General features: G+C 44.2%; 1 protein-coding gene across 50 annotated transcripts in view; it reads right to left on the minus strand.

The window, feature by feature from the left end:
• Positions 1-27,519, minus strand: part of LOC106607745 (ankyrin-3) — a 148,641-nt gene that overhangs the window by 31,184 nt on the left and 89,938 nt on the right. For 15 of the 50 annotated variants that reach the window (XM_045721462.1, XM_045721591.1, XM_045721590.1 and 12 more), the window contains 11 exons: positions 23,954-24,077; positions 18,516-18,527; positions 15,622-15,724; positions 14,651-14,701; positions 14,006-14,112; positions 13,386-13,418; positions 11,929-12,153; positions 8,299-8,453; positions 7,790-8,001; positions 7,321-7,528; positions 7,047-7,143 (listed from right to left, as the gene is read on the minus strand). In XM_045721462.1, the coding sequence (XP_045577418.1) occupies positions 7,047-7,143; positions 7,321-7,528; positions 7,790-8,001; positions 8,299-8,453; positions 11,929-12,153; positions 13,386-13,418; positions 14,006-14,112; positions 14,651-14,701; positions 15,622-15,724; positions 18,516-18,527; positions 23,954-24,077 (1,327 nt within the window). The remainder of the gene's footprint in view (positions 1-7,046; positions 7,144-7,320; positions 7,529-7,789; positions 8,002-8,298; positions 8,454-11,928; positions 12,154-13,385; positions 13,419-14,005; positions 14,113-14,650; positions 14,702-15,621; positions 15,725-18,515; positions 18,528-23,953; positions 24,078-27,519) is intronic. The other 35 variants (XM_045721636.1, XM_045721558.1, XM_045721572.1 and 32 more) reach the window with 13 other exon arrangements.

Consider the following 27,519-nt stretch of genomic DNA (forward strand, 5'->3'; position numbering starts at 1 on the left):
AGAGGCTGGTTTCAGACTATATCTAGAAGTAGGGTTGCAAAGGCTTGGAAACTTTCCAGGAAATCTCCGGAATTGTTCCGGAAATTTTCTATGGGAAGTTAAGCCTGGTAATTTTGGTAATTTTGCTTAAATTCATCAAAAAAGTTAGCTTATAACAGTGAACCTTTAATGTGGGATACACATAAGGCAATTCTAGGTCTTGTGGCATATTTTGGTTAAACTATCCCCAAATCAATGGAATTCCAACCCTCTGCATGCACAGTGCATTCTTCCATTACATGTGCAGTGCACTCGTCCATCACATGTACAGCTGATTCTCAAGATCTTGCACACTAATGAGATGCTATTGAGCCCACACTACTACACTGTCTGAGCCAAGGACTACACACTTTCTGGTAAGTTTCGTTAAACTAGTAAATAGTAGCCTATAGCAAAGTGTGTTTAAATCATTTCTAACTTGTTAACAATTTCTGATAGTTCGTTTTTGCTACCATGTGGGCTTTAGCTTGCTTGAGCCTGCTATCTGAGGAGTGTTAATTCACCTGTTTTCATACATGTTTCATTTTAAAACATTTATCTTACAAAGGAGTTGTTTAATCTAACTGCTTAACTATTTATCTGTACATGGAATTGTATTTGTTGTTTTTTTACTCATTTTTTTCTAATTTTTACAAGTAAATGCCACAGGCACTATCTTATGTGAGGAGACATTTCACTGCAGCTAATGTAGAAGGAAAAGCTGTGTACATTTGCAAATACTGTGCCAAATCATGAGTGAAGAATGCAACAAAGATGCAGAATCATCTGGCCAAGTTCCCTCAGCGCTCACAACAAGCAACCTCTGACAAAAGTCCCTCTACTTCTATTCGAGGTGAAAATGATGAATCAGACACCTTATCGATAGCAACAGCTCATGGTCCTCCTGGAATCAGATGTTTTTTTGACTCAAAGGAGGAACATAGTCAGAGATATGGTGATGAATGTCTTGCTCGAGCTGTGTATGCAACTGGTTCACCTCTGATGCTCACATGCAATGTGTATTGGAAGAGATTTCTGAATGTTCTTCGCCCAGCATACACCCCTCCAACCAGATATGCTTTATCTACTCATTTGCTGGATGCAGAGTTCAACAGAGGTCAAGTGAAGGTCAATCAAATCATAGAGAAAGCAGACTGTATTGCAATCATCTCTGATGGGTGGTCGAATGTTCATGGGCAAGGAATAATTAACTACATCCTCTCCACCCCTCAACCAGTATTCTACAAGAGCACAGACACAAGGGACAACAGACACACCGGTCTCTACATCGCAGATGAGCTGAAGGCAGTCATCAATGACCTTGGACCACAGAAGGTATTTGCACTAGTGGCAGACAGTACTGCGAACATGAAGGCTGCTTGGTCTAAAGTGGAGGAGTCCTACCCTCACATCACACCCATTGGCTGTGCTGCTCATGCATTGAATCTGCTCCTCAAGGACATCATGGCACTGAAAACAATGGATACACTCTACAAGAGAGCCAAGGAAATGGTTAGGTATGTGAAGAGTCATCAAGTTATAGCAGCAATCTACCTCACCAAGCAAAGTGAGAAGAATAAGAGCACCACATTGAAGCTGCCCAGCAACACCCGTTAGGGTGCTGTTGTCATCATGTTTGACAGTCTCCTGGAAGGGAAGGAGTCTCTCCAAGAAATGGCCATACCACAGTCTGCCAATATGGACAGCCCCATCAAGAGGATCCTCCTAGATGATGTATTTTGGGAGAGAGTGGTAAGCAGCCTGAAACTCCTGAAACATATAGCAGTAGCCATTGCACGGATTGAGGGAGACAATGCCATCCTGTCTGATGTTCAGACTCTGCTTGCAGATGTAAGAGAAGAAATCCGTACTTCCCTGCCCAATTCCCTGTTGCTCCAAGCAGAGGAAACTGCAGTTCTGAAATACACCAAAAAATTTGAAGACTTTTGCCTGAAGCCCATACACACCAATGCGTACGCAACAGGCTGACCAATACAAGGGTTGAAAAATTGGTGTCCATCTGGGCAAATTTGAGGCTTTTTGAGCCTGACAACGAGCCATCCTCAACAAGGTTGGAAAGTGACAGTGAAGATAAGGCCTTAGAGTCTGATGTTCAAGAGATGGACATTGAGGAGGTCCAGGGAGAAGACATGGAAGCCTGAGAGGAAGACAACCAAAGCTTTAATTTCTAGACTATCATTTTACAGATGTATATGTTGAAAACGTTTTTGGGAGATGCGTTGGATCATTGGGGATCATTCAATATTCCCTTTCTTTTGTTGTTCAGTGAAATCATCCCATGTGAAGAGTCAACTCATTTAATTAAAGTTCAATTCGTAACTAAAATGTTTTTTTTTATATATATTGGAAGGATTTAATAATTTGCAATTATGTCTACTTATGATAAGGTAAAAGGTTTATGTTTCTGTCTCCATATGATATGGTAAATATATCCAATGCAAAAAACATCTACATTTAAATGGTATTAATATTAATTTGCAAATATTCTTGTTAATTCCCACAGAAAGTTTCCACCTCTGAATATTCCCCAAAATGTACAACCCTATCTAGAAGTATAGGACATGCTGTGGCCTATACCAGGGAAATGCAAAAGGGAAGGACCTGTATTAGTAGATCATAGGAAACCCTGTTGCAGTAAGGTTATTGTAGCAATAACAGTGCCTATTTAATACTAATGTGTTTGTGTAAATTAATAGACTTCTTGCTGATTTACTACATTCATTATATGTAGTTTATACTTTGTTTTTCTTGTTCCATACCAAGCTGCCATGGTGTAAACAACTTCCTCCCAGCAGAACCACCAACATTTTAGTCATTTAGCAGATGCTCTTATCCAGAGCGACTTACAGTAGTGAATGCATACATTTTCATTTCATACATTTATTTATTTTCTTTTTCGCACTGGCCCCCCGTAGGAATCGAACCCACAACCCTGGCGTTGCAAACACCATGCTGGCATTGCAAACACCATGCTCTACGAACTGAGCCACAGGGAAGACCAACGCAAGCTAAGCTTCAAAAATCACATCAGGCGGTAAGACAACCAGATATTTACCATGTTTACAGTGCACAATTAATGATATGATTATGTAATGTTTTATTAGCATAACGTCTCAATTATAAGCAGTATGTTTGTCACACCCTGATCAGTTTCACCTGTCCCTATGATTGTCTCCACCTCCTCCAGGTGTCGCTTGTTTTCTCCAGTGTATTTATCCCTGTGTTTCCTGTCTCTCTGTGCCAGTTCGTCTTGTATGTTTTCAAATCAACCAGTGGTTTTCCTGTTCTCCTGCTTTTTGCGTTCTCCTTTTTCTGGTCCTCCCGGTTTTGACCCTTACCTGTTTCTGGACTTTGTACCCGCCTGCCTGACCGTTCTGCCTGCCTTGACCATGAGCCTGTCTGCCACTCTGTACCTCCTAGACTCTGATCTGGTTTTGACCTTTTTGCCTGTCCACGACCATTCTCTTGCCTACCTCTTTGGATTAATAAACATTGTAGGACCTTTATCATTTGCCTCCTGTGTCTGCATTTGGGTCTCGCCTTGTGCGTTTGATAATGTTACCGTTCTTTTTTTAAAGATCCATTCCTCTGGAATCCCTTCAATCACTGCAGTGAGTGCAACTTTAATCACGTCAATCAGTAAATGCTGAGTGACAAACAAGGGGAAACATTTAAATAGTCCAAATGGCTTTCTCTCCCTGTGTCTTATGGCGTCTGCATACTAGGTTCGGTTTGCTCCTAGCAGAGCTAGGCGACGTGAACGTCTGTGCCTTCCTTCTCATCCTGTTGCTCATTCTCTCCTCTTCTTTCAGACGACATCCTGTCTAGTTACGTCTGATTGTCCAACAACCTGCCCACCCCACCTTATCCCCTCGTCCCTCCTATGTCTGACCACTGGCTGCTTTCCCTCCAACTTCAAGACAGCCAGTTGGACCCCTCAAGAAACAAACACTTCTCAAACAGGTATCCTTTCTTTTCTATCTGTAACTCCATGTTTTGATTTGGAGGGTGGTAGCATCTAACAGTTGGATTTCATTATTTTCTGGCCACTGCTCGGTGATGCAAACAACGCATTTCCTTTCAGAACCGTCCACGGATATACCCTCCGTGGTACAAGTGTAGCAAAACAGGCACAGGCACAGGTCGGTAAATTAGTCACGGTGGGTTTGTACAAAAGGTTGCTTCTCGAGCTGTTCTCAGTCTACACTGTTAAAATGAAATGGTTTGAAACGCATCTTGAGATGGTTTGAAACATTACATGGTGTGTTGTATCACTACTTAATCAAGGGACTGGGAACAATACCGGAAAATATTGATTTATGTGTTTCGAGTTCTGCTTAGTGCAGAATAGAGGTCTTCAAGGATCCACCTGTACCGGAATACCTGAGACCCAAAAGATTGAGCTACTGTAACCCAGAGTATGTGAGTGTACTACTGCCTCCAAGGACTGGATGTTCGACATGTCAGAGAATCATGTTTGTTCTACATAACATATTTCTATCTGAATGTTCCAAAACATTGTGTCCTGCTGAACGCACTCCTGATCTACCTGTAACCTTTTTTCTTTATGCATCCTTCTACTCCTCTGTCTCCTCCCCTTTCCCTCTGCTCCTGTTGTCCAGGATCTAGGGGTTCTGCCATGCCCCGAGCAGCCTACCGTATACCTTCCCCACACCTTGATCCACCTGATGTCCTCCATGACCACCCACCCGCCATGATGCCGCTTTCATTACATTATCTACAGCAGAAAAGGTTGGTGACCACTGAGTCAAGATCACTTTGTTAGTCAAAATGCAAGCTGAGATCTACCGCTCAGATTTTTGTTAAACATGACTTAAAAAAAGTAAGCCTATGCAACATTAACCAATTAAAAAACAGTTCTGTAGCAATGAGGTTTGTGCAGTAGGCTATAAGCCCAATACATCAGTCCATGCTTGAATTGCCCTGCCAATGTTGTTCTTCTCAGACCATTTTGAAATTATATTTTACAATTGGAGGTATATAATCACACTGGTAATTGATCATTTGTTGTATTACTTGTCATGCACAGCTTAATAATGAGCTTTTTTTTTACTGGACTGATGGTCTGCATCTGATGGTCAGTCTGAGGGGAGGGAGAGAGCAGCGGTGAGGCTGCATCTCACGCGACTCACCGTCCCACCACTCCCCCCCCCTCCGCTGAGAAAAGGGGACAGTCTTCCAGCTGATGGCCAAACTTATTTTTGCCTCATGCACCAATTCATGTTGTTACTCCTATGACCAGAGAAAGTTAAATATTCCTTGATATTAAAAAAGACACAAGCCACTAATAATAACGCAACTTTGCTATACTCATTCATTGCAGTGTCAGTGCTGGTAGTAGCGAGAATGCAACTAGGGAGAACGCACATTTATGGCTTATAAAAATAACAACTTAAACATGAAGTTACTCATAAAAACATCCAGCTCGTTGCTGTATTTGTTGAGTCTCTCTAGTCATGGTTTTAAAAGTTTTGTAATCTCACAGAATAATCTTCGCTGTGCGTTCGAGGCTTCTTTTTACAGTCTATGGATCAAGGAAACTGTAGACATGGTGATCTAAGCTACTTGACTGGCCAGCTTTAGGCCTATAGGTGCACTTGATTTGCTCTGGGCCTGCCGGGTAGGTGGAGTTCTACCTTCAGACACATGAAACAGTTCAAAATGGGAACACTTTGTCTTCCCGGAATCAAATGTACCAACTGCCAACAGCGCAAAACAAATAGAAATGCAAGGCTTTATCTTATTTTTTTTTACATAAATGTTAGGTGATCGATCAGGAATGCCTTGGAGATCGACCGCGATCGACCCGTTGGTGACAACTGATCTACAACTACTGTTATTGTCAAGTTTTTCAATCTAATCTGCTAAGAAATTGTGCTTGCCATATCATCCTGGGCACAGTGAGATACACATCTAAACGACATACACTAGCACTGCAAACACTCAGTTTCTCCCTTCTGAGACTGGCTGCCTGTTGAGGGAAAGTGACAGGCATAACCACCCGTAGCACCCACCTCCTCTTTATCCTACACACTAGAACTGAGAGATACAAAACAAATCCCCCATACCCTACTTCTGCCAAGAATCTTTGAGGATCCCCCTCTCTCCTACTATCTACTTTACTTGTCATTCATACTTCTGTTTTCTCAACTAAATTGTATTTTATTGTTTATGTTGATGTTAGCCTATACTCGTATTTCAGTCTATAACTTCCATGTGGGTATATCAAATGGCACACCTGTTCCACAAAAAGGGCAAGGTTTTCATATTTTCATATTTCAACCTTAAATATTGCGAAGTTGGGTTTCACAGGGTGTTCATTTAATTAATTGTTGTAAATCCCTTTTTGGTATTTGTGAGTTCAACATTATTCAGCTGTCTGACGTGTCCTGCATTATATTCAACCACAAGTGTACTGCTGTAGTACTGAGCTAAGCCATGTGGTGGAGGAAAACAATCATAATAGGACTAATGGCATACTTTAGTGTAAGACAAGACAAGGGAAGCTGAAAATAAACACATGCCAGCCAGGCGAGCCAGTGTATGAATTGAATTGATTTTCACATGAATGAAATATTAGCTGCATAGGAGCTCACTTTGCGATCTGAAAGGTAGGTTAACGTGCACTTTTCACATTTTCTTTGCTATTTCGAATTGCAAGTTGTTGAAAAGAGATTGAAGTAATGTATTCATATTATTAGCTAAACAAAACTCGTTTTAGCAGAGAACAAATTGTTTGCGGAAATCAGCTTTGTTTACATGGCAGGGATTTAAAGAACGTCCATTTGGCTGTTAATGATCTCCAAAATCCAAAGCATTAGCTCATCACACCGTTGATATAGCAATGGGCGCTAACAGCTAATTGAATTCCCCCACCTTGACAGCAGAGAACATTTTGTTTTTAGAGTTAATTTCCTTTTGCCATGGGGCGTTGAGAAAACGCTGCAGTTAACTGGTTGTGAGCATATGAGAAAGCATGGCCTTACCTGGCCGACACATTTGTTGTGAAGGAAACACAGTCTGTGACAAAGGACAGGGGAGTGGTCCCTGTGATGTCCTCCCACTGGGCAGGAGATGTTCCACCTGGATGGAAAACCACGAGAAAAGACAAATCCCCATCCCTGGTTAACCTTTCATCCACCTACTGCAAACCCTGTCCTTCCATCCTGTCCTCCAAGTAGGAGTGAACCTTGTTATCATTGAAGGTCTGAACCAATTTCAATAGAGGTATGTTCTCAGCCACAAAGTTTGTGGACTTGCCTGTGATGCTGCAGAGGAGGCGCAGGCAGGGGGTGGAATCCCCCCTGTGTCCACTGGGGTGGCCCTCTGCAGATCGGGGCGGGACAGGGATCGTCATGGTAATGGGCTTGTGGAACTTCCTCCTCCTGGGCTCCACGGTAACTATAGGGCTGAAGGTTGCCCTGTTGCCGAGAAGATTCCTCACCATGTCGTCTGGGACGGGCTGAGCCTGCAGGAGAGGGGAGGACGGATGAAAGAGGTGAATCAATGTTCGCTCATTTGTTCACATTAGCATAACACATGACAAAAGCCATTATCTTTTAAAAAGTAATGTTAAAAGAAATCTCAATAGGATGAAGGTAGCCAAGTCATCAATCAAAACGATGCTCTTAGCTCAAAAGTTGGGAAATTAGACTCAAAGCTTAAAGCAAAACAGAGACTAATGGAGATCCTAAACAATTCAGCTAACTGATTGACTTGGCTTTCAGACCTGCAGGCCAACGCGTATCTTCTTGGTGAGCGCCCCCTGTGGGAACGAGGCCTGGACCATGGGCACTGTCTGGCTGGTCAGCGTCCCGCCCTCTGGACCCATGTGGTTACTCTCCTGCTTGATCCTGGACACCACCGCAAAGTACTGGGGGAAGTCCCTGGTGATGATCCGACAGATCCGCTTCTTCTCCAGCTCAGCATTGCTGTCCAGTTCTTTTGGAGAACACATTAACAAATATAGATGGATAAAGGATATTCAATATGTTATGTATGTGCGAATGACGAAGGAATATAAGAGAAGGTATTCAATTACATTAGCAATGTTGACCTGTAATAATAATAATAATAATAATTCATTTATGTGGTAAAGCGCTTTTCTCACACCCACCATGCAATAAAAAAATATATATATATTAATAAAAACTATCAAAAACACAGAAAATAGAACACAGACAACAAACAAAGCTATTTACAGGTGTCAATGCAGATGTCATGCTCTGTGTAACATACCTTCGTCCATCCCGTTCAGAATGTCTGTGATGTCACTTGGATGGCAGTCGTACTGGTGTTCCTTCCATGTGTCACCGTTGTCGCTCCTGAGTACAATCAGCTCCCTCTCCTTCCCCCTCATGGAGCCAAAATGAGGAATCTCCACGATCACGGGGCTGGAATGGAACAGAACACCCAGAGATTGTTCAGAGCCCCCTTAGAGACAAGAAGGTGGATCTTTACATTCAAATATGTTAACAGAAGTTAAAAAATGTTAACAGAAGAAAAGAAAGAGAAAATCAGGACAGAAGAAAAAGGATATCAAAGTGAAACAGTTCTCTAAAGACAAGAGACAATAATACAAGAAACAAAACTTCTGTAGCTTGTCAACTATGTGTCTGTCTATCCCTGTTCTCTCCTCTCTGCACAGGCCATACAAACGCTTCACACCGCGTGGCCGCTGCCACTCTAACCTGGTGGTCCCAGCGCGCACGACCCACGTGGAGTTCCAGGTCTCCGGCAGCCTCTGGAACTGCCGGTCTGCAGCCAACAAGGCTGAGTTCATCTCAGCCTATGCTACCCTCCAGTCCCTAGACTTCATGGCGCTGACGGAAACATGGATTACCACAGATAACACTGCTACTCCTACTGCTCTCTCTTCGTCTGCCCACGTGTTCTCGCATACCCCTAGAGCATCGAGCCAGCGGGGTGGTGGCACTGGAATCCTCATCTCTCCCAAGTGGACATTCTCTCTTTCTCCCCTGACCCATCTGTCTATCTCCTCATTTGAATTCCATGCTGTCACAGTTACCAGCCCTTTCAAGCTTAACATCCTTATCATTTATCGCCCTCCAGGTTCCCTTGGAGAGTTCATCAATGAGCTTGACGCCTTGATAAGTTCCTTTCCTGAGGATGGCTCACCTCTCACAGTTCTGGGTGACTTTAATCTCCCCACGTCTACCTTCGACTCATTCCTCTCTGCCTCCTTCTTTCCACTCCTCTCCTCTTTTGACCTCACCCTCTCACCTTCCCCCCCTACTCACAAGGCAGGCAATACGCTTGACCTCATCTTTACTAGATGCTGTTCTTCCACTAATCTCATTGCAACTCCCCTCCAAATCTCCGACCACTACCTTGTATCCTTTTCCCTCTTGCTCTCATCCGACACTTCTCACTCTGCCCCTACTCGGATGGTATTGCGCCGTCCCAACCTTCGCTCTCTCTCTCCCGCTACTCTCTCCTCTTCCATCCTATCATCTCTTCCCTCTGCTCAAACTTTCTCCAACCTATCTCCTGATTCTGCCTCCTCAACCCTCCTCTCCTCCCTTTCTGCATCCTTTGATTTTCTCTGTCCCCTATCCTCCAGGCCGGCTCGGTCCTCCCCTCCTGCTCCGTGGCTCGACGACTCACTACGAGCTCACAGAACAAGGCTCCGGGCAGCCGAGCGGAAATGGAGGAAAACTCGCCTCCCTGCGGACCTGGCATCCTTTCACTCACTCCTCTCTACATTCTCCTCTTCTGTCTCTGCTGCTAAAGCCACTTTCTACCACTCTAAATTCCAAGCATCTGCCTCTAACCCTAGGAAGCTCTTTGCTACCTTCTCCTCCCTCCTGAATCCTCCTCCCCCTCCCCCCTCCTCCCTCTCTGCGGATGACTTCGTCAACCATTTTGAAAAGAAGGTTGACGATATCCGATCCTCGTTTGCTAAGTCAAACGACACCGCTGGTCCTGCTCACACTGCCCTACCCTGTGCTTTGACCTCTTTCTCCCCTCTCTCTCCAGATGAAATCTCGCGTCTTGTGACGGCCGGCCGCCCAACAACCTGCCCACTTGACCCTATCCCCTCCTCTCTTCTCCAGACCATTTCCGGAGACCTTCTCCCCTTCCTCACCTCGCTCATCAACTCATCCTTGACCGCTGGCTACGTCCCTTCCGTCTTCAAGAGAGCGAGAGTTGCACCCCTTCTGAAAAAAACCTACACTCGATCCCTCCGATGTCAACAACTACAGACCAGTATCCCTTCTTTCTTTTCTCTCCAAAACTCTTGAACGTGCCGTCCTTGGCCAGCTCTCCTGCTATCTCTCTCAGAATGACCTTCTTGATCCTAATCAGTCAGGTTTCAAGACTGGGCATTCAACTGAGACTGCTCTTCTCTGTGTCACGGAGGCTCTCCGCACTGCTAAAGCTAACTCTCTCTCCTCTGCTCTCATCCTTCTAGACCTATCTGCTGCCTTTGATACTGTGAACCATCAGATCCTCCTCTCCACCCTCTCCGAGTTGGGCATCTCCGGCGCGGCCCACGCTTGGATTGCGTCCTACCTGACAGATCGCTCCTACCAGGTGGCGTGGCGAGAATCTGTCTCCGCACCATGCGCTCTCACCACTGGTGTCCCCCAGGGCTCTGTTCTAGGCCCTCTCCTATTCTCGCTATACACCAAGTCACTTGGCTCTGTCATATCCTCACATGGTCTCTCCTATCATTGCTATGCAGACGACACACAATTAATCTTCTCCTTTCCCCCTTCTGATAACCAGGCGGCGAATCGCATCTCTGCATGTCTGTCAGACATATCAGTGTGGATGACGGATCACCAGCTCAAGCTGAACCTCGGCAAGACGGAGCTGCTCTTCCTCCCGGGGAAGGACTGCCCGTTCCATGATCTCGCCATCACGGTTGACAACTCCCTTGTGTCCTCCTCCCAGAGTGCTAAGAACCTTGGCGTGATCCTGGACAACACCCTGTCGTTCTCCACTAACATCAAGGCGGTGACCCGATCCTGTAGGTTCATGCTCTACAACATTCGCAGAGTACGACCCTGCCTCACACAGGAAGCGGCGCAGGTCCTAATCCAGGCACTTGTCATCTCCCGTCTGGATTACTGCAACTCGCTGTTGGCTGGGCTCCCTGCCTGTGCCATTAAACCCCTACAACTCATCCAGAACGCCGCAGCCCGTCTGGTGTTCAACCTTCCCAAGTTCTCTCACGTCACCCCGCTCCTCCGCTCTCTCCACTGGCTTCCAGTTGAAGCTCGCATCCGCTACAAGACCATGGTGATTGCCTACGGAGCTGTGAAGGGAACGGCACCTCCATACCTTCAGGCTCTGATCAGGCCCTACACCCAAACAAGGGCACTGCGTTCATCCACCACTGGCCTGCTGGCCCCCCTACCTCTGAGGAAGCACAGTTCCCGCTCAGCCCAGTCAAAACTGTTCGCTGCTCTGGCACCCCAATGGTGGAACAAGCTCCCTCACGACGCCAGGACAGCGGAGTCAATCACCACCTTCCGGAGACACCTGAAACCCCACCTCTTTAAGGAAAACCTAGGATAGGATAAAGTAATCCTTCTAACCCCCCCCCCCTTAAAAGATTTAGATGCACTATTGTAAAGTGGGTGGTTGTTCCACTGGATATCATAAGGTGAATGCACCATTTTGTAAGTCGCTCTGGATAAGAGCGTCTGCTAAATGACTTAAATGTAAATGTAAATGTAAATAGCAAAAATGGTATAGAGCAATGTTTCTTAATCCCTCAAATGACCAACTCATCATCAAGCTTTGATATTTGAAATCAGCTGTTTTAGTGCTAAGGCAAAAACTAGAATGTGCAACAAGGATTAAGAAACATTGCTATAGAGATAAAAGAAAACCTACCCCAGAAACTGGGCTCCTGCGGGACCGACCTCAACCAGCCGGCTGACCAGGCCCTCTCCCTCCACCATGGGCGGAGGGTAGGCCAGCTTGTGCCTCTTGGCCAGGCGGCAGGTGATGCGGGTGGGAGCCGTGCACTTCCGGGGCGGGATGATGATACGCATGCCGTTGCTTCGGCTTCCTCTCATGGACCCCCCACGAGCATCCACCATGAAGCTAACCAGGAATCTGCCGGCGCAGAAATACAAATATTAGACCAGGAAGGGTGAAGCGGGAAAAGAGAGAGAGACCATAACCACTGACACATGAGACGGACGAATCCCATGCTGTGACCACCGTACACCCAAACACTCCGAAAAGAGAGAGAGAGACGGACAGAGACAGAGGGAGAGGAGATGGTGCTTCGAGTTCTCAAACTTGGCAGGTCTCACCTCTGACACTTAACAATCTGACCTCAAGATACTGAAACTAGAAAGAACTCAGAGGTGATGTAATAGGGAAAAGGTGAGTTTCCTGCCAAGATCCATTACTCTGAAGCAGTGATCTATACTAAACACCTTCACAAATGTTTCACCCCCGAGTAGAAACTAAATTAAATCACAAATGAATGTGTTAAATACATGACGTGTTAGCTTCTACCTAATAAATGCAGTTTTGGCATCCCATTAATTGTGGAAACTGACACCAGTAGTATTAAGTTATTCGTAGAACGAACAAGGGTATGTTTAAATTGAAATGCCTCATATAGTAAGCCAGCTGTTAAAGGTAGACTCAGCAAAATGTCGTTGCCACGAGCAGCACCGCAGATATTGAGATGAGCGAGATGCCAGACTTCGCTCTCACACAGTCACACACAGTATCTACGCATGTGCACGGGTTCACGTCACATTGTTCACAGCGTGGTAGCCAGGGCAACAAAACTGCTGAGAAGTTCAGCCTCGCACTTCAACGCTCTTAGTTGTTGTGGAAATTGATCCACTATGCTGTTTACTTTCTGCAACTATGTCATATCGCTATCTACCTAAAGCCATAAAACGTTACCAAATAAAGATACCCTACATTTTCATTCGGCATGTCATGCTGATCTGAGACGGCTGAGTTGTTACAGGAATCATGTCTGACCTAAAACCATACACAATGTTCTGTATTTGACTGTCCACATAGGCTGCGTTTACACATGCAGACGAATTCTGATCTTTTTTTCCATTCATTTGTCTTTGTGTGCACTTTGCAGACCTGCTCATAGATTTTTTTTAGGGGCTTTATCCATATATGCACTGTGAGATGGCACCTTAGTGAGAAAATCCTAAACACATCACTAGCACTACAGCTACACAGTGTAGATGAGAGACCAGACCACACAGATGACACAAGCACAGAAACAAAAGAGGAAAGAGGAAGTAGTGGAAACTGTGACATCACTGTGACATCATGGTGACATCACCAGACACAATCATCACCTGGAGTCATACTGAGGGAGCGGGGAGGACAAGCTGCAAAATAAAGACCAAAACAATGCAGGAGGCAAAAAACTCGATTTAGTAATACAGCACAATCAATTTTGTTTTTTAGGGTCTGACGCATTTCACCGTGTCAGTCAAAAAAAGAAGAAAAAGATGGTACAGAAATAAAAGAGAGGGACTGAAATACAGTAGAACTGGAAAAATGTAGGGCATTGAAAGGGGCAGAAACGCCAGTACATGAGACCTGACAAAACACAAAATATCTTCCATCTGTACTCGACCCAGGACATTCGACTCTCGAGCATTTCCAATAAGACTAAATCATGTAGTCTACAGCGTAAGTCCATTATCTACTGTATGTGCGGGTGACTTCCCTCAAACTATTCATCACCGCCGGCTCAGCAAATTTAAATTGCACAAGAGATTGCAGAAAGGAAAAACTCCTAACAGTGTGTCCCTGCAGACAACTGCTAGCTGGGTCTTTCTTGGGCTGATCAAATGGAGTATGTAGAGTAACATTCTCCTGTGTCTGGATTAGCAGTAGCCCGTCTGACATGGCTGGAGCTACAGCAGCTGTGGCTGGGTGTCAGACCGGCTGGGAGATGGCTGGTTCTTACCCTGAGTGAATGGGGCTGGACACAGTGTTGCTGTGGTCCATGGTGTCTGGGGTCCAGCTGTAGCGCCTCAGACACTCTGCATCGTAGTCTCGGGTTACAGCCAGGTGCTGTGGAAGAGCAAATGCAGGAGGAGGGTCAACAGGTGAGATAGGAAGGAGACTTAATGGTTTATGACCTAACCTGACGGTGACCCACACTAATCTACAGACAGACATTAGAGGTGACACGTTTAATGACCTTCTGCATTCCTAACACACAATAAGAGAATATGACCTCTTACCCCTACAGACAAGTGATCTAACAGGACTCAGACAGTGTCTCACAGAAACATGTTTTTATCATCTAAAACATTCAACATCACCTCAATGAAACATGCTGAATATGATTAACCATTTGAACCACAAAAAGTGGCAAACTTCCAACTGAAACAATCATTTGTTTGTATAAAAATGAGAAGAAAAAAAAGTGGCAATTTACAGTGACCAGATGTCGCATGGGGAAATAAATAACTTTTTACCTCACTGAGATGAGGACCAATGAACGGAATGAGAATTTCAGAGCTCAAACAAACAAACACGAATGGAGCCAGAGAGATGGTCATGGAGAGTGAGCAGAGCAAGGAGACCATCTATTGACATCATGTACCTTATTGAGAGGGTCAACCAAGTAGGAAAGGTCTTTACAGACACTCTGAAGCTTTAGAGGAAAAAGAGGCAGATGAGAAATCACAAACGGGACTCCTCTCTAGGAACAACAGTTGAAGAGCCTTGAGATTTTTCTACCAGTCCCTAGTCATACAACAACTCATACAGTGAGAAGAGGCTGCAGTGGCCTTTCCCACGAGATTTCTGCTTTAGCAAAGAGTGATCCTATCACAAAGGCAGCCTTATTTGTGATAAGTAGATGGGATAGTGCCACAAATGTCACCAAATCCCAAGAATGATACATGTGATCATATGAAACAGATCAACTACAGAGCATGATGTCTCAAGCCGTTGAAAAAGCACAGGACACATTTGTTTAATCAGTTTTAACAACCAAGTTGGAGGAAACTATTTTTTGAACAATATGAGAGAACAATATTTTACATGCATTCTAATACCTGGCTGCCCTTTGACCCACATTTGTTTGTCAAATGTGATTTCAGTGAAGTTGGAAATATTGTTTACAGTACATCAGGTTAAAGTTCCTCTTTTAGATCCTGCATTGTGATCACCAAAACTTGTTTTAGGACAAACACTGCAGTGTTGGTTTCCCAAGGCAGCTGGAAACCTTGAAGAGGCCACAGAGAAGTTTGAATAAGCTCTTACAGAAATTGTCCTACACAGCCTCAGGACTGTAAGTGCCAAACATAAACTAAACTAATGAAAAAGCCCGAAATAGGCAATTGGAAATTAAATGTGACCATGGGGGATGCCAAATCCATCACTGACCCCATCTCAGAGTTCACATTAAAAGAAATATCGTGTCACGCAATGCCCTTGACAAAAACATAAAAAGGAGAAGAGAGGAGGAAAAGAGTGACACAGAGAAACCGAGAGAGTGACCACAGAAAGAGGATAGAGACAAGAATGGGGTAAAGGAAAAGGTGGTGTGAGGAAGTTAGGAGGACGTACCGTGTCCTTGGTCGGGGCGAGGATCTCCTCTATCGTCATGCTGTCCCGTGCGTAGGAGCTGCGGTTGAGGGTGTTGGACCTATCCAAACTGAAGGAGCGGAGGCTGGGGTGTTTAAATGTTACCACGCAACACAGCGGGTGACAATGAACAGCAGGCCCAAACCAAAAGAAAAGCAAAAGTTTAAAAAAAATCCATTACTACATGCAACCTCCAGGGAACTGAATGGTACTGTACAATGTACTGTATATAGTGCAGAGCAAGATTAGAGTCCCACAGTAGGGGATAGCTAGGTAGATAGGAGCTATTCAGAGATGGAAATGAGAGGGAGGTCAGTCAGTTTTTACTGAGAGAGAAAGAGGGAGTGAGAGACAGAAAGACAGGGAGAGAAAGAGAGAGATAAAGGAGTTGTATTTGTGTCTGTGTATCATGAACACTGATGTGAGGTCAAATACAGTCTGACTACTGTAGATGTTTCAGAGGACACTGGGTGGAGAATCAATTTGATCTACTAAGAAACAGATAATGTGTTAACAACACTACAGTACATAGAGTAGGGAACTAACTTTGATGAATTCCATTCCGTCACTAAAACATCTGGATTCTTTATGTTTATTAAATAAATATTTAGTTATAACGGTTCCTAAAAATAATCTTGAACTACTTTGAAGTATCCTAATTTGTATTCAGTTAAAATAATGTAGCTAATTCAATGAAACATTTGTTTTACGATGGGCAAAGTTCTGTGTCTTTCATTTCTCAGATGACTTGGATGTGTGTTAGTTTGGGTGCTACAGAGATGGCGGTCCTCTCCGTCTCGCTTGCTGTGTTGTTGATGTTTACCTGGTGTTGCAGATGAAGACACACTGACTGAGTGCAATAGGCTGCTCCCCTTTGTGAGAAAAAGCCAATCTTCTTACTTGACTGTTTTAAACAGTGTAGCGCTACACTGTTTGTGAGTATACACACACACTTCTAGAGGTGTCTTCTCAGAACAAGTGTGTGTATAACCTAGTCAAAAGTGTAGGGCTGCACTGTGTTGTCTATGGGTGTGTGTGCCCGTGTGTGTGTGTGCCCGTGTGTGTGTGTGTGCCCGTGTGTATGTGTGTGTGTGTGTGTGTGTGCCCGTGTGTATGTGTGTGTGTGTGTGTGTATGTGTATATGTGCGTAGAGAGAGGGAGAGAAAAACTGCTGAGGGTTTGATTGGGCATGCTATTCAGCACAGAGAGAAGTCCTTTATTCAGCACTGCAGCTGAAGTTTCTAAGCAACTCCACTGCCTGAATGGACTGGCATCACAAATCTGCTTTGCCTACTCCAGTGTTTCCCAAACTAGGGGTCGCGGCCTCATGTGGGGTCGCCTGATTTGAAAATGGGGTCGTGAGATAAACTCAGATTTTTTGTTGGTGCTTAGTTCATAGAACCTAACCGTTACGTCAGTAACCTCTGGTAGCAGCTATACGAGGTTGTAATAAACAGAGGGGTTTCTGTTTGTTGACTAACTAGAACAGAGTGGACAACTAGGCACTAAATCAAACTGGGGGGGAAAACAACATTATCAATGGACTTCCCAGTACCTTTCTGATGCATTTCAGTCACTTCAACCCACACTTCTTTAAGATACTGGCCCGAGACTGATTTGTAACAGAATGTCAAAGCCTTAATTAAAAAACAAATCGCTGGCCGTTGATTACATCACTTTCATTACATGGTGGGGTCACACTTTTCTTTTAAATGAAAATGGGGTCGCGGGCCAGAAACGTTTGGGAACCCCTGGCCTACCCTCTCTGTGGTGCTGCCTGTGTTTTCTCTTCACAGCTTTCCTTTCTCTCTCCTTCCCTCTGTTTCCTCCTTTCCCCCAATTCCATGTTGTTTTATTTGTACAGAGTTGTTTACAATGACATTTTCACTTAGTGGAAGCCTTCCCCCTTCTTTTCTTTTACTCCCTCACTTTCTCCTTCCGGCTTCTTTATGTACCATTTCATGCCTCTCAGTGGCCTTGATCAATCTGCCTCTGTCCCTTACCCCTTCCCTCGTTGCTATTCTGAACACTGCGTTGCACATTTCTCTCACTGCTTTCTGCTTTCTCTCATCCTCTCTTTTTCACTCTCACTCTCTCCACATTTTAAGATGAGGCAGTGTTATTTGATCTAACAAGAAAGTGAATATTTGCTTATCTAAGTCAGCTCAACGACTTGGTTGTGCGGATCATTGCTATCGTTGCTCGATCATCATTACTCTCTCATTCATTATATAGTTCCAAGGCAAAATGTGTATCTGTGTTTGTGTGTGAGTTTGTGTGTGTGTGTGTGCCTGCTATTGGTCTGTTATTCGTCAGATAGGTCAATGTGGGATTTTTAGATAACAAGCCATTCTTTGGCCTTGAGGTTTCCATCTCTGCATACTAGAGTAGGTCATTTTAAAGCAATAGGTCATTTATTGAGATTAAAATATCTCCAATTGATTGAAAATTGACTGAAACCTGGAAGTTACAAAAAGTGGCACCTTAAAATAAAAATCTAAAGAGTAAGGTGTCACCTCGTACCACACCACTATACAAAAAGTTGGGTTAATAAACTTAAACCAAAGCACGTCATTATTAAGTCACACCATATAATTGTCGCTTTTATTTTCTCATGTCTACTCTATTCATAACTTGTGTTAAATATGACTTGGTTTATTTGCAAATGATGAGGGGTTTATATTTACTGATGAGAAAATAAGGTGAACGTGTCAATGGAAAATATTAGTGAGCTCAAAATACGTTTTCCAAATAATAAGTCGCCGATAAAACTGTGTAAATATACCACACAAAGAATGACAATGGTTCATGAAGTCACAATGAGGATGGGTCAGGGGAGAGAAATGTGTTTGGTGAAATGTGCTTTCTGCTCTTACCTGATCCTAGGGCTAGAGTGAGAAACAGACAGAGTGCAAGAAAGAAAAAAGGAAAAGGAAAGTAGAGTGGTGAAAAGCAAAGCATTTAAAACGTCAAAGCAGAGGTGCTGTGTTTTTATTTTCATGTGACATCGATGCTCTGCTTTTGCATGGGGCATGCTCCAAGCCTGGGCTCATAGTCTCTGTGTGTGTGTGTGTGTGTGTGTGTGTGTGTGTGTGTGTGTGTGTGTGTGTGTGTGTGTGTGTGTGTGTGTGTGTGTGTGTGTGTGTGTGTGTGTGTGTGTGTGTGTGTGTGTGTGTGTGTGTGTGTGTGTGTGTGTGTGCAGAGAGTCCAAGAGCAAACCACGCAAGGCCGACGTCATAAACAGAAAGGTAAGGGGAAAAGAAAGCAGCTGCTCAGCACAGTACATTAATCAATCAATACAATAACTGACTGAAATAATAAAGCATAACATATCCAGCATGGCAAAGTCATGCCAGCAATATCTTTTCACCACACATATTCAACCGGTTTACTCTGCAATTAAAATAACAGAAGAATGATAGAAGTTTCTCATAGCACAATATACAGGATAGTAAATGGTGGCATAGTTTATACAGTAGATGCAATACCTTATGAGAGAAAGCACTTGATTTGAAGTCATCACTGTAAGCTTTGAACTTTCGAACGCTTCTCTAGAGACTATAAAAATTACACAGCCCAATTCAAACCCCTTGCCTTGATTGATCAAACAAGGAAGAGTTGAAGTTATGTCACGCCTCATATTGACTTTGTGACATGATATGATAAACATCTGATTACATCCATTATTGCTTAAAAGCTGATTGAACACTTATTTCATGATGAGTCAAACAGTGGTTCTGTTTTCTGGGCTGTTTTGTTCCACAGTGTGCTGCTTCCTGACAGACTGACACTGTTGTTGTTTTTAGTCAGTCAAGCATCACTATGCATTTGCCAGCTGTCAGGGGCACCACAATAGATGGCCAATGATGTGCTGTGGAATACACAATACTCATCTAATGTGGTGATGTATTTTCAGCCAAACTTGACAGTTTTCTGCTGGACACTCAACTCTTAGACTAGTTAGTTATCCTCTCTTTGAATACTGTACTGGGAAATAATGTATACATATCTGACCAAAGCCCAACATAGAAAAAAGAACCTAGAACACAACATAGAAAATTTAAACTAGACAAAAACCCAACACAGAAAAAAGAAACTAGACAAAACCCCCCAGTCACGTCCTGACCATAGAGAGCTCGTATTTTTCTATGGTAGAGTAGGTCAGGGCGTGACTGGGGGGTTTTGTCTAGTTTATTTATTTCTATGTTTGGTTCTAGTTTCTTTTTTCTATGTTGGGGTTTTGTCTAGTTTAAATTTTCTATGTTGTGTTCTAGGTTCTAGTTTCTATGTTGGGTTTTTTGTCTCGTTTACATTTTCTATGTTGTTCTAGGTTCTTTTTTCTAGGTTGGGGTTTTCGTATGATTCCCAATTAGAGGCAGCTGGTCATCGTTGTCTCAAATTGGGGATCATATTTAAGTTGTTGTTTTTCCCACTAGTGTTTGTGGGAGATTATTTTGAGTTTATGCATGTAGCACCTCTTCGTCACGGTCTGTTGTTTTTGTTTATAGTTTATTGTCTGTCTTGCATAGTTTCACATAGAAATAAAGATGTGGAACGATACGCACGCTGCGCCTTGGTCTCTTTCATACGACAACCGTGGCAGAATCTCCCACGACCAAAGGACCAAGCAGCGTGCCCAGGAGGAGCAGGGATCCTGGGCCCGGGAGAGAAGAGAGTGGAGGACATCCTGGACCTGGGAGGGGGTAATGGCAGGGGACAAGACCCTGCCATGGAAGCAGGCGGAGACAACGAGGAACTAGCACGGCAATGATGGAAGCCCGAGAGGCAGCTCCAAAAAAAAAATGGGGGGGCACACGGGGAGATTGGCGGAGTCAGGGTTGAGACCTGAGCCAACTCCCCGTGCTTAGCAATGGGAGCATGTGACCAGTCAGGCACCGTGTTATGCGGTGATGCGCACTGGAGATACAGTGCCCAGTATTCACTGTGCCTGTGCCCCGCATTTGCCAGGCTAAAGTGAGCATTCAGCCAGGACGGGTTGTGCCGGCTCAGCGCTCCTGGTCTCCGGTGCATCTCCTCGGTCCAGGATGTCCTGCACCAGCTCTACGCACTGTGTCGCCAGTGCGCCTTCACAGCCCAGTGCGTCCTGTGCCAGCGCCCCGCACTTGCCGGGCTAAAGTGAGCATTCAGCCACATTTTACATATTTAGCAGACGCTCTTATCCAGAGTGACTTACAGTAGTGAATACATATATTTCAGAATTATTCTTTTTTATTTTGGTACTGGTCCCCCGTGGGAATCGAACCCACAACGCTGGAGTTGCAAACACCATGCTCTACCAATTGAGCCACACGGGACCGTTACAGGTTGTGCCAACCAGGACGGGTTGTGCCAGCTCTATGCTCCAGACCTCCAGTGCGCCTTCACGGTCCAGTATATCCTGCTCCGGTTCTACGCACCAGGTCTCCAGTGCGCCTCCACAGCCCAGTACATCCTGTGCCTGCTCACCGCACTCTCTCTGAAGTATGTATCCTCAGTCAGATACGTCCTGTGCCTGCTCCCCGCACTCTCCCTGAAGTGCGTGTTCCCAGTCAGGTATGTCCTGTGCCTCCTCCTCGCAATCTCCCTGAGGTGCGTGTCACTAGTCCGGTGCCACCTGTACCGGTCCCACGCATCAGGCCTCCAGTAGCCTCCCCAGTCTAGTACGTCCTGTGCCTGCTTCTCGCACTCGCCCTGAAGTGCGTGTCACCAGTCTGGTGCCACCTGTCCCGGCTCCACGCACTAGGCCTCCAGTGCGCCTGCCAAGTCCAGCGACGGTCTGCAGCCCAGAGCCTCCGGCGACGGTCTGCAGCCCAGAGCCTCCACCGATGCTGGCGGGTTCTCAGGATGAGAGGGTTCTTCGTCCCGCACCAGAACCGCCTCCGATGCAGGAGGATCCGTGGGATGAGAAGGTTCTTCGTCCTGCACCAAAGCTGCCACCAACACTAGACACCCCCCCAACCCTCCCTTTTGGTTTCAGGTTTTGTGGCCGGAGTCCTCACCTTTTGGGGGGGGGGGGGTACTGTCACGTCCTGACCATAGAGAGCTCATATTTTTCTATGGTAGAGTAGGTCAGGGTGTGACTGGGGGGTTTTGTCTAGTTTATTTATTTCTATGTTTGGTTGTAGTTTCTTTTTTCTATGTTGGGTTTTTTGTCAAGTTTAAATTTTCTATGTTGTGTTCTAGGTTATTTTTTCTAGGTTGGGGTTTTCGTATGATTCCCAATTAGAGGCAGCTGGTCATCGTTGTCTCTAATTGGGCATCATATTTAAGTTGTTGTTTTTCACACTAGTGTTTGTGGGAGATTATTTTGAATTTATGCATGTAGCACCTCTTCGTCACAGTAAATTTGTTGTTTTTGTTTATAGTTTATTGTCTGTCTTGCATAGTTTCACATAGAAATAAAGATGTGGAACGATACGCACGCTGCGCCTTGGTCTCTTTCATACGACAACCGTGACAAGCGCATTTGGAAAGTATTCAGACCCCTTGACTTTTTACACATTTTGTTATGTTACAGCCTTATTTTAAAATGGGTTAAATAAATAAAAATACTCATCAATCTACACACAATACCCCATAATGACAAAGAAAAAATGTATTACAAATAAAAACAGAAATACCTTATTTACATAAGTATTCAGACCCTTTCCTATGAGACTCAAAATTGAGCTCAGGTGCATGCTGTTTCCATTGATCATCCTTGAGATGTATCTACAACTTGATTGGAGTCCACCTGTGGTAAATTCAATTGATTGGACATTATTTTGAAAGGCACACACCTGTCTTAATAAGGTCCCACAGTTGGCAGTGCATGTCAGAGCAAAAACGAAGCCATGAGGTCGAAGCAATTGTCTGTAGAGCTCCGAGAAACAATTGTGTCAAGGCACGGATCTGGGGATGGGTACCAAAACATTTCTGCAGCATTGAAGGTCCCCAAGAACACAATGGCCTCCATCATTCTTAAATAGAAGTTTGGAACCACCAAGACTCTAACTAGAGCTGGCCACCCAGCCAAACTGAGCAATCGAGGGAGAAGGGCCTTGGTCAGGGAGATTACCAAGAACCCGATGGTCACTCTTGGCAGAGCTCCAGAGTTCCTCTGTGGAGATGGGAAAATCTTCCAGAAGGACAACCATCTCTGCAGCACTCCACCAATCAGGCCTATATGGTAGAGTGGCCAGACGGAAGCCACTCCTCAGTAAAAGGCACATGACAGCCAGCTTGGAGTTAGCCAAAAGGCACCTAAAGGATTCTCAGACCATAAGAAACAAGATTCTCTGGTCTGATGAAACCAAGATTGGACTCTTTGGCCTGAATGCCAAGCGTCATGTCTGGCGGAAACCTGGCACCATCCCTACAGTGAAGCATGGTGGTGGCAGCATCATGCTGTGGGGGTGTTTTTCAGCAGCAGGGACTGGGAGACTAGTCAGGATCGAGGGAAAGATGAACGGAGCAAAGTACAGAGAGATCCTTGATGAAAACCTGCTCCAGATTGCTCAGGACCTCATACTGGGGCGAAGGTTCACCTTTCAACAGGACAACGACCCTAAGCACACAGCCAAGACAATGCAGGAGTGGCTTCAGGACATGTCACAGAATGTCCTTGAGTGGCCCAGCCAGATCCCAGACTTAAACCCGGAGAGACCTGAAAATAGCTATGCAGAGACGCTCCCCATCCAACCTGACAGAGCTTGAGTAGATCCTCAGAGAAGAATGGGGAAAACTCCCCAAATACAGGTGTGCCAAGCTTGTAGCGTCATACCCAAGAAGATCGCTGCCAAAGGTGCTTCAACAAAGTACTAAGTAAAAGGTCTGACTACTTATGTAAATGTGATATTTAAGTGTTTTATTTTGAAAAAATGTGCAAAGATTTCTAAAAACCAGTTTTTGCTTTGTCATTATGGGGTAGTGTGTAGATGAGGAAAAAACAATTTTATCAATTTTAGAATGAGGCTGAAACATATCAAAATGTGGCAAAATTCAAGGGGTCTGAATACTTTCCCAATGCACTGTACAGTATAAGTGTAGGTATCAGTGACGGTTAGTAGTTATTCTATGGCCCGTAAAAATTCAAAACTACTGAATCATGATGTCATGCTGAACCAGCAGTATTACATATTCATTACGCCTTCATAACATATGTTTATATGAAGAAAACTAACATGACCACTATTTCTTAGAATGTCACTGCTCCCATACGTACAGCATCATCAACACATCTTAAACCGGGGTGTATAGAATGAACAAACACAGTAGCAATGCCAAACATGACATCACAATCAAGAGCATATAATGTCATAATTGGGTCACATACCTTGCTGAGCGGACTCCTATGCTGAACCCCATGTAGCCCTCCTGCGGGAGAGAGTCGTCCCCCAGCTCCTTGAGGTCCTGGGGCCGCAGATATTTGTCAGTGTCTCCGGTCATTGCATCCTCACCTGGTGGAAAAGTCCCTCATCAATATTTCAAAGGCAATCCGGTAAAAGAGCGTTGTGGTACTCCTAGAAAAACCCTACCACTGCTTTATAAGAGGCCTTGAATAATTAATCAGTGTCAGTCTGATAACTAGTGGACCAGTAAGTCTAGTAGGCCCTATGCTCAGTTGGTGGGCTACACATTGGGCTATAGTGAAACGAAATAACAGCTACTCAGCTCCAGGCTACTTGAAATGAATGACAATAGTAATAAATCCATTACAATCTATTCAAAGGCTAACGAAGTCCATTAGCTTGGAGATAGAGAAAATCTACTTGCAGCATAGCTCTCCTGTCCAGTAAAACCAAACGCAGTTTGTATTGACACTCAAGCCAAAAAGTGAGAGGGTTAAACGCTAGCAGAACTCAAGCCGCGAGAGCAACTCGATTATCAAGGAGAAATAAAAGACAGCAGTCCTTGTAGCGACAGTCGATCCCCTTCTCCCCGACTCCAGCCCTCAACAAACAGTTCACTCTTCCACCGCAGCCCCTCCCCCCAGCAGTCCTACCTCTGCCGCACTCTTGCTCAGATGGGCTGCAATGTCGCTACAGCTCTTTGCTACATGTGATTCAAATACGGTCCCATTCGCACACTGACTGTATAACATCAAATGTGAGTAGGTTTTTCAAAGCTAATGCAGTGGACTACTGAAGACTATAACGTCATAGCAAGCCAAGGCAGCATGAACAATTCTCTTCTCCCTCTCCCAGCTTGCTCTCTGTCACACGGCTCCCGCCTCGGCTCACCCTGTAGCCTACAATATTCAACGGAATAGTGCTGCATTCTGCCACACAACTACGAAATGGCTTTATGCACCAATTCCCTGTGTAAAATCCATTCGACAGCAGCTCTCCATAAACTACAGCCTAGCCTTTATGACTTACATAGAAAAACTGCCATGTCTGTCACCACTCTTATTAGATTCCCGTGTTTGTCTTTATATTCAAATTATCCGCAGAACAGAATAACTTCCCCCAATAAATCCAGAGAGAGACGAATGAGGTAGAAAATAAATCCCATGCAGTCATGTGGTTGCAGCTGAAAAAAATCCGAGGTTCATCTGTGTCAGGTTTGGCTATCCTTCCAGCAAATGACTACTACCCGAAAGCCTACTTATTGTAACTGCTGCAGTTGTTGCTAGTGTAGGGGCGGACTGCACCTCTGCCGCTGCTCTTCCGTTTCGTGCTGCAAACAAAATTCAAACTATGCAGACTTTTCCCGGTAGAGTAAATCTCTGAGCGAAAAAGTAAAAGTGGAAGCCATTTAAAGTGGGAACAAGAGAGTTTGCTAATGCATCTAGCCGGCTCAGTGAAAGCTCATCTCATTGGATTTGGAGATAAAGTCCATCCGTCTGGATAAACTAGCATCTCCGTCAATGTGCAGTCTGAATGGCACCAAAAAAAAACAGCGGCAGAGGCATAGGGAGGTACTTATTTTAGGACGGGGATAAACTCAGTTTGGTGAGACTGGAGGGAGAAAAAGGCTTTGAAGGACAACCCACTGGAACCCCTCCTGGATTTCTTTTCCAGAGGAGGGGGTGGACGGTGGAAATCTGGCTGCATTCCAAATGGGTGGACCAAAGCTGATAATTAGTGCATCTTTTTGTATCTCAAAGTAGCCTACACTTCAAGTTATTACTCCTCTAAATCAACACATTTTTGTAGTTTGGGTGTTAGGGAGAATTAGGCAACAATTATGACTGGTGACCACTTTTACACTCATATATATTTATATCCTGTGGTTATACTAGGCTGAAAATAAGTATATATATATATATATATATAAGGTACATTTCAAAGGTTTGGACACACCTACTCACTCAAGGGTTTTTCTTTATTTCTACTATTTTCAACATCGTAGAATAATAGCGAAGACATCAAAACTATGAAATAACACATATGGAATCATGTATAGTAACAAAAAAAGTGTTAGATGAAATCAAAATATATTCTATATTTGAGATTCTTCAAAGTAGCCCCCCCTTTGCCTTGATGACAGCTTTGGGGATTCTTGGCATTATTAGTAAAAATAAAGAAAAACCCTTGAATGAGTAGGTGTGTCCAAACTTTTGACTGGTACTATATTATATATATATATATTGTTATTGTCTACCTAGGGTCTGTGCTGTGGGACACTGATCCCAGAAGAATACTGTGAGGACTTTAGATATGATCTAAGGAATGGGTAATGGAATCAGCGTGCCACTCTGATTACAGCAGGACAGTAGTGACCTGTCATGGCCAATTAGATTGCCCTCCAGATAAAGAGATTTGGAGAGATGTAAACTTTTTCTGTCCAGACCATGACATGCACTGTGGACGGACTGTCTAGGATTACTGATGTAATGTATGGCCAGATGTTACACCATTGTTCAGTAAGACTTTTCAACATAGCTGCCTTGGTCGGGTCTTACACTTAAGGCCATTTAGCAACGTAGTAAACTGTGAGGATAAGCTGAACACTGAGAGCCGTAAACATTGCAGTGTGCGTTTATCAGCCCCAGTGCAGACATAGTAAGCACCACCTCTGATCAGTCGCCAGGTGAGTGTGTGGAACTTGTTGAGTCCAGCAGTATCATCTAACACAGAAACCCGACACCCCTCTCTACAGTTTCCTCTGCAACACTCCATGGAAAAACTCATCCCTTTTACAGTGGAGTCCGTATATTGCTTCCCAAACACTTGGTGATAACTGAAATGGGCAGTTCTATGATATTAAGTTTTGTCTTAACAACTACCGATACAATGATATTCATCCATCCACTCAGCATAAAAATGCAACTTGAGATCAGTTAACATGTAATAACTCTTGATTTGTCCCACACACTTTACTAGTTACAAGTTCAGTTGTTGCATGTACAGTTTCTGTGTAGTTGCAAGTAATGTATAATAATGATTGTATTGTTACCAAATATATTGAAATACCATATAACTACCATGCATGGTGTTTTGGCAACAAAGTTAAATGACCCATAATGAATGTGGGAAAAGACACACGTTAATTCAGCTTTACAGAAGGAAGGCCTATCCTTTATAGGAAATTGATCTAGGGCCCGAATACTTAGCTACATGCAGTGTAACAAGAATGACTGCGGATAGGTCAGACCTAACATATCTTATCGCAAGCAAAATAAATGTCCAAATGCTCAATCACAAACTTAATTTGTGTCCAGGGCTTACTTTCTCTGCTGATTTACATTTGGAGACAATGCTTCAGCCAGTGACATCAACTACGGATACATAGCTCAACCAAGATACTCAGAGAAAGCTGGATTTCAGTGAAAGGAAGCAGAGAGAAAGAGGTGTGTTCTGGCTATTATGTTCCAGATAGCCAGGCAAACCTCAAGCAACAGCGGACAGTTAGTGAAGCAATGTATCAGCAATGTGGTGAGTTGGTTTGGTTTCC

Source organism: Salmo salar, chromosome ssa01 (genome assembly GCF_905237065.1).
Source record: "Salmo salar chromosome ssa01, Ssal_v3.1, whole genome shotgun sequence".
Lineage (NCBI taxonomy): Eukaryota > Metazoa > Chordata > Actinopteri > Salmoniformes > Salmonidae > Salmo > Salmo salar.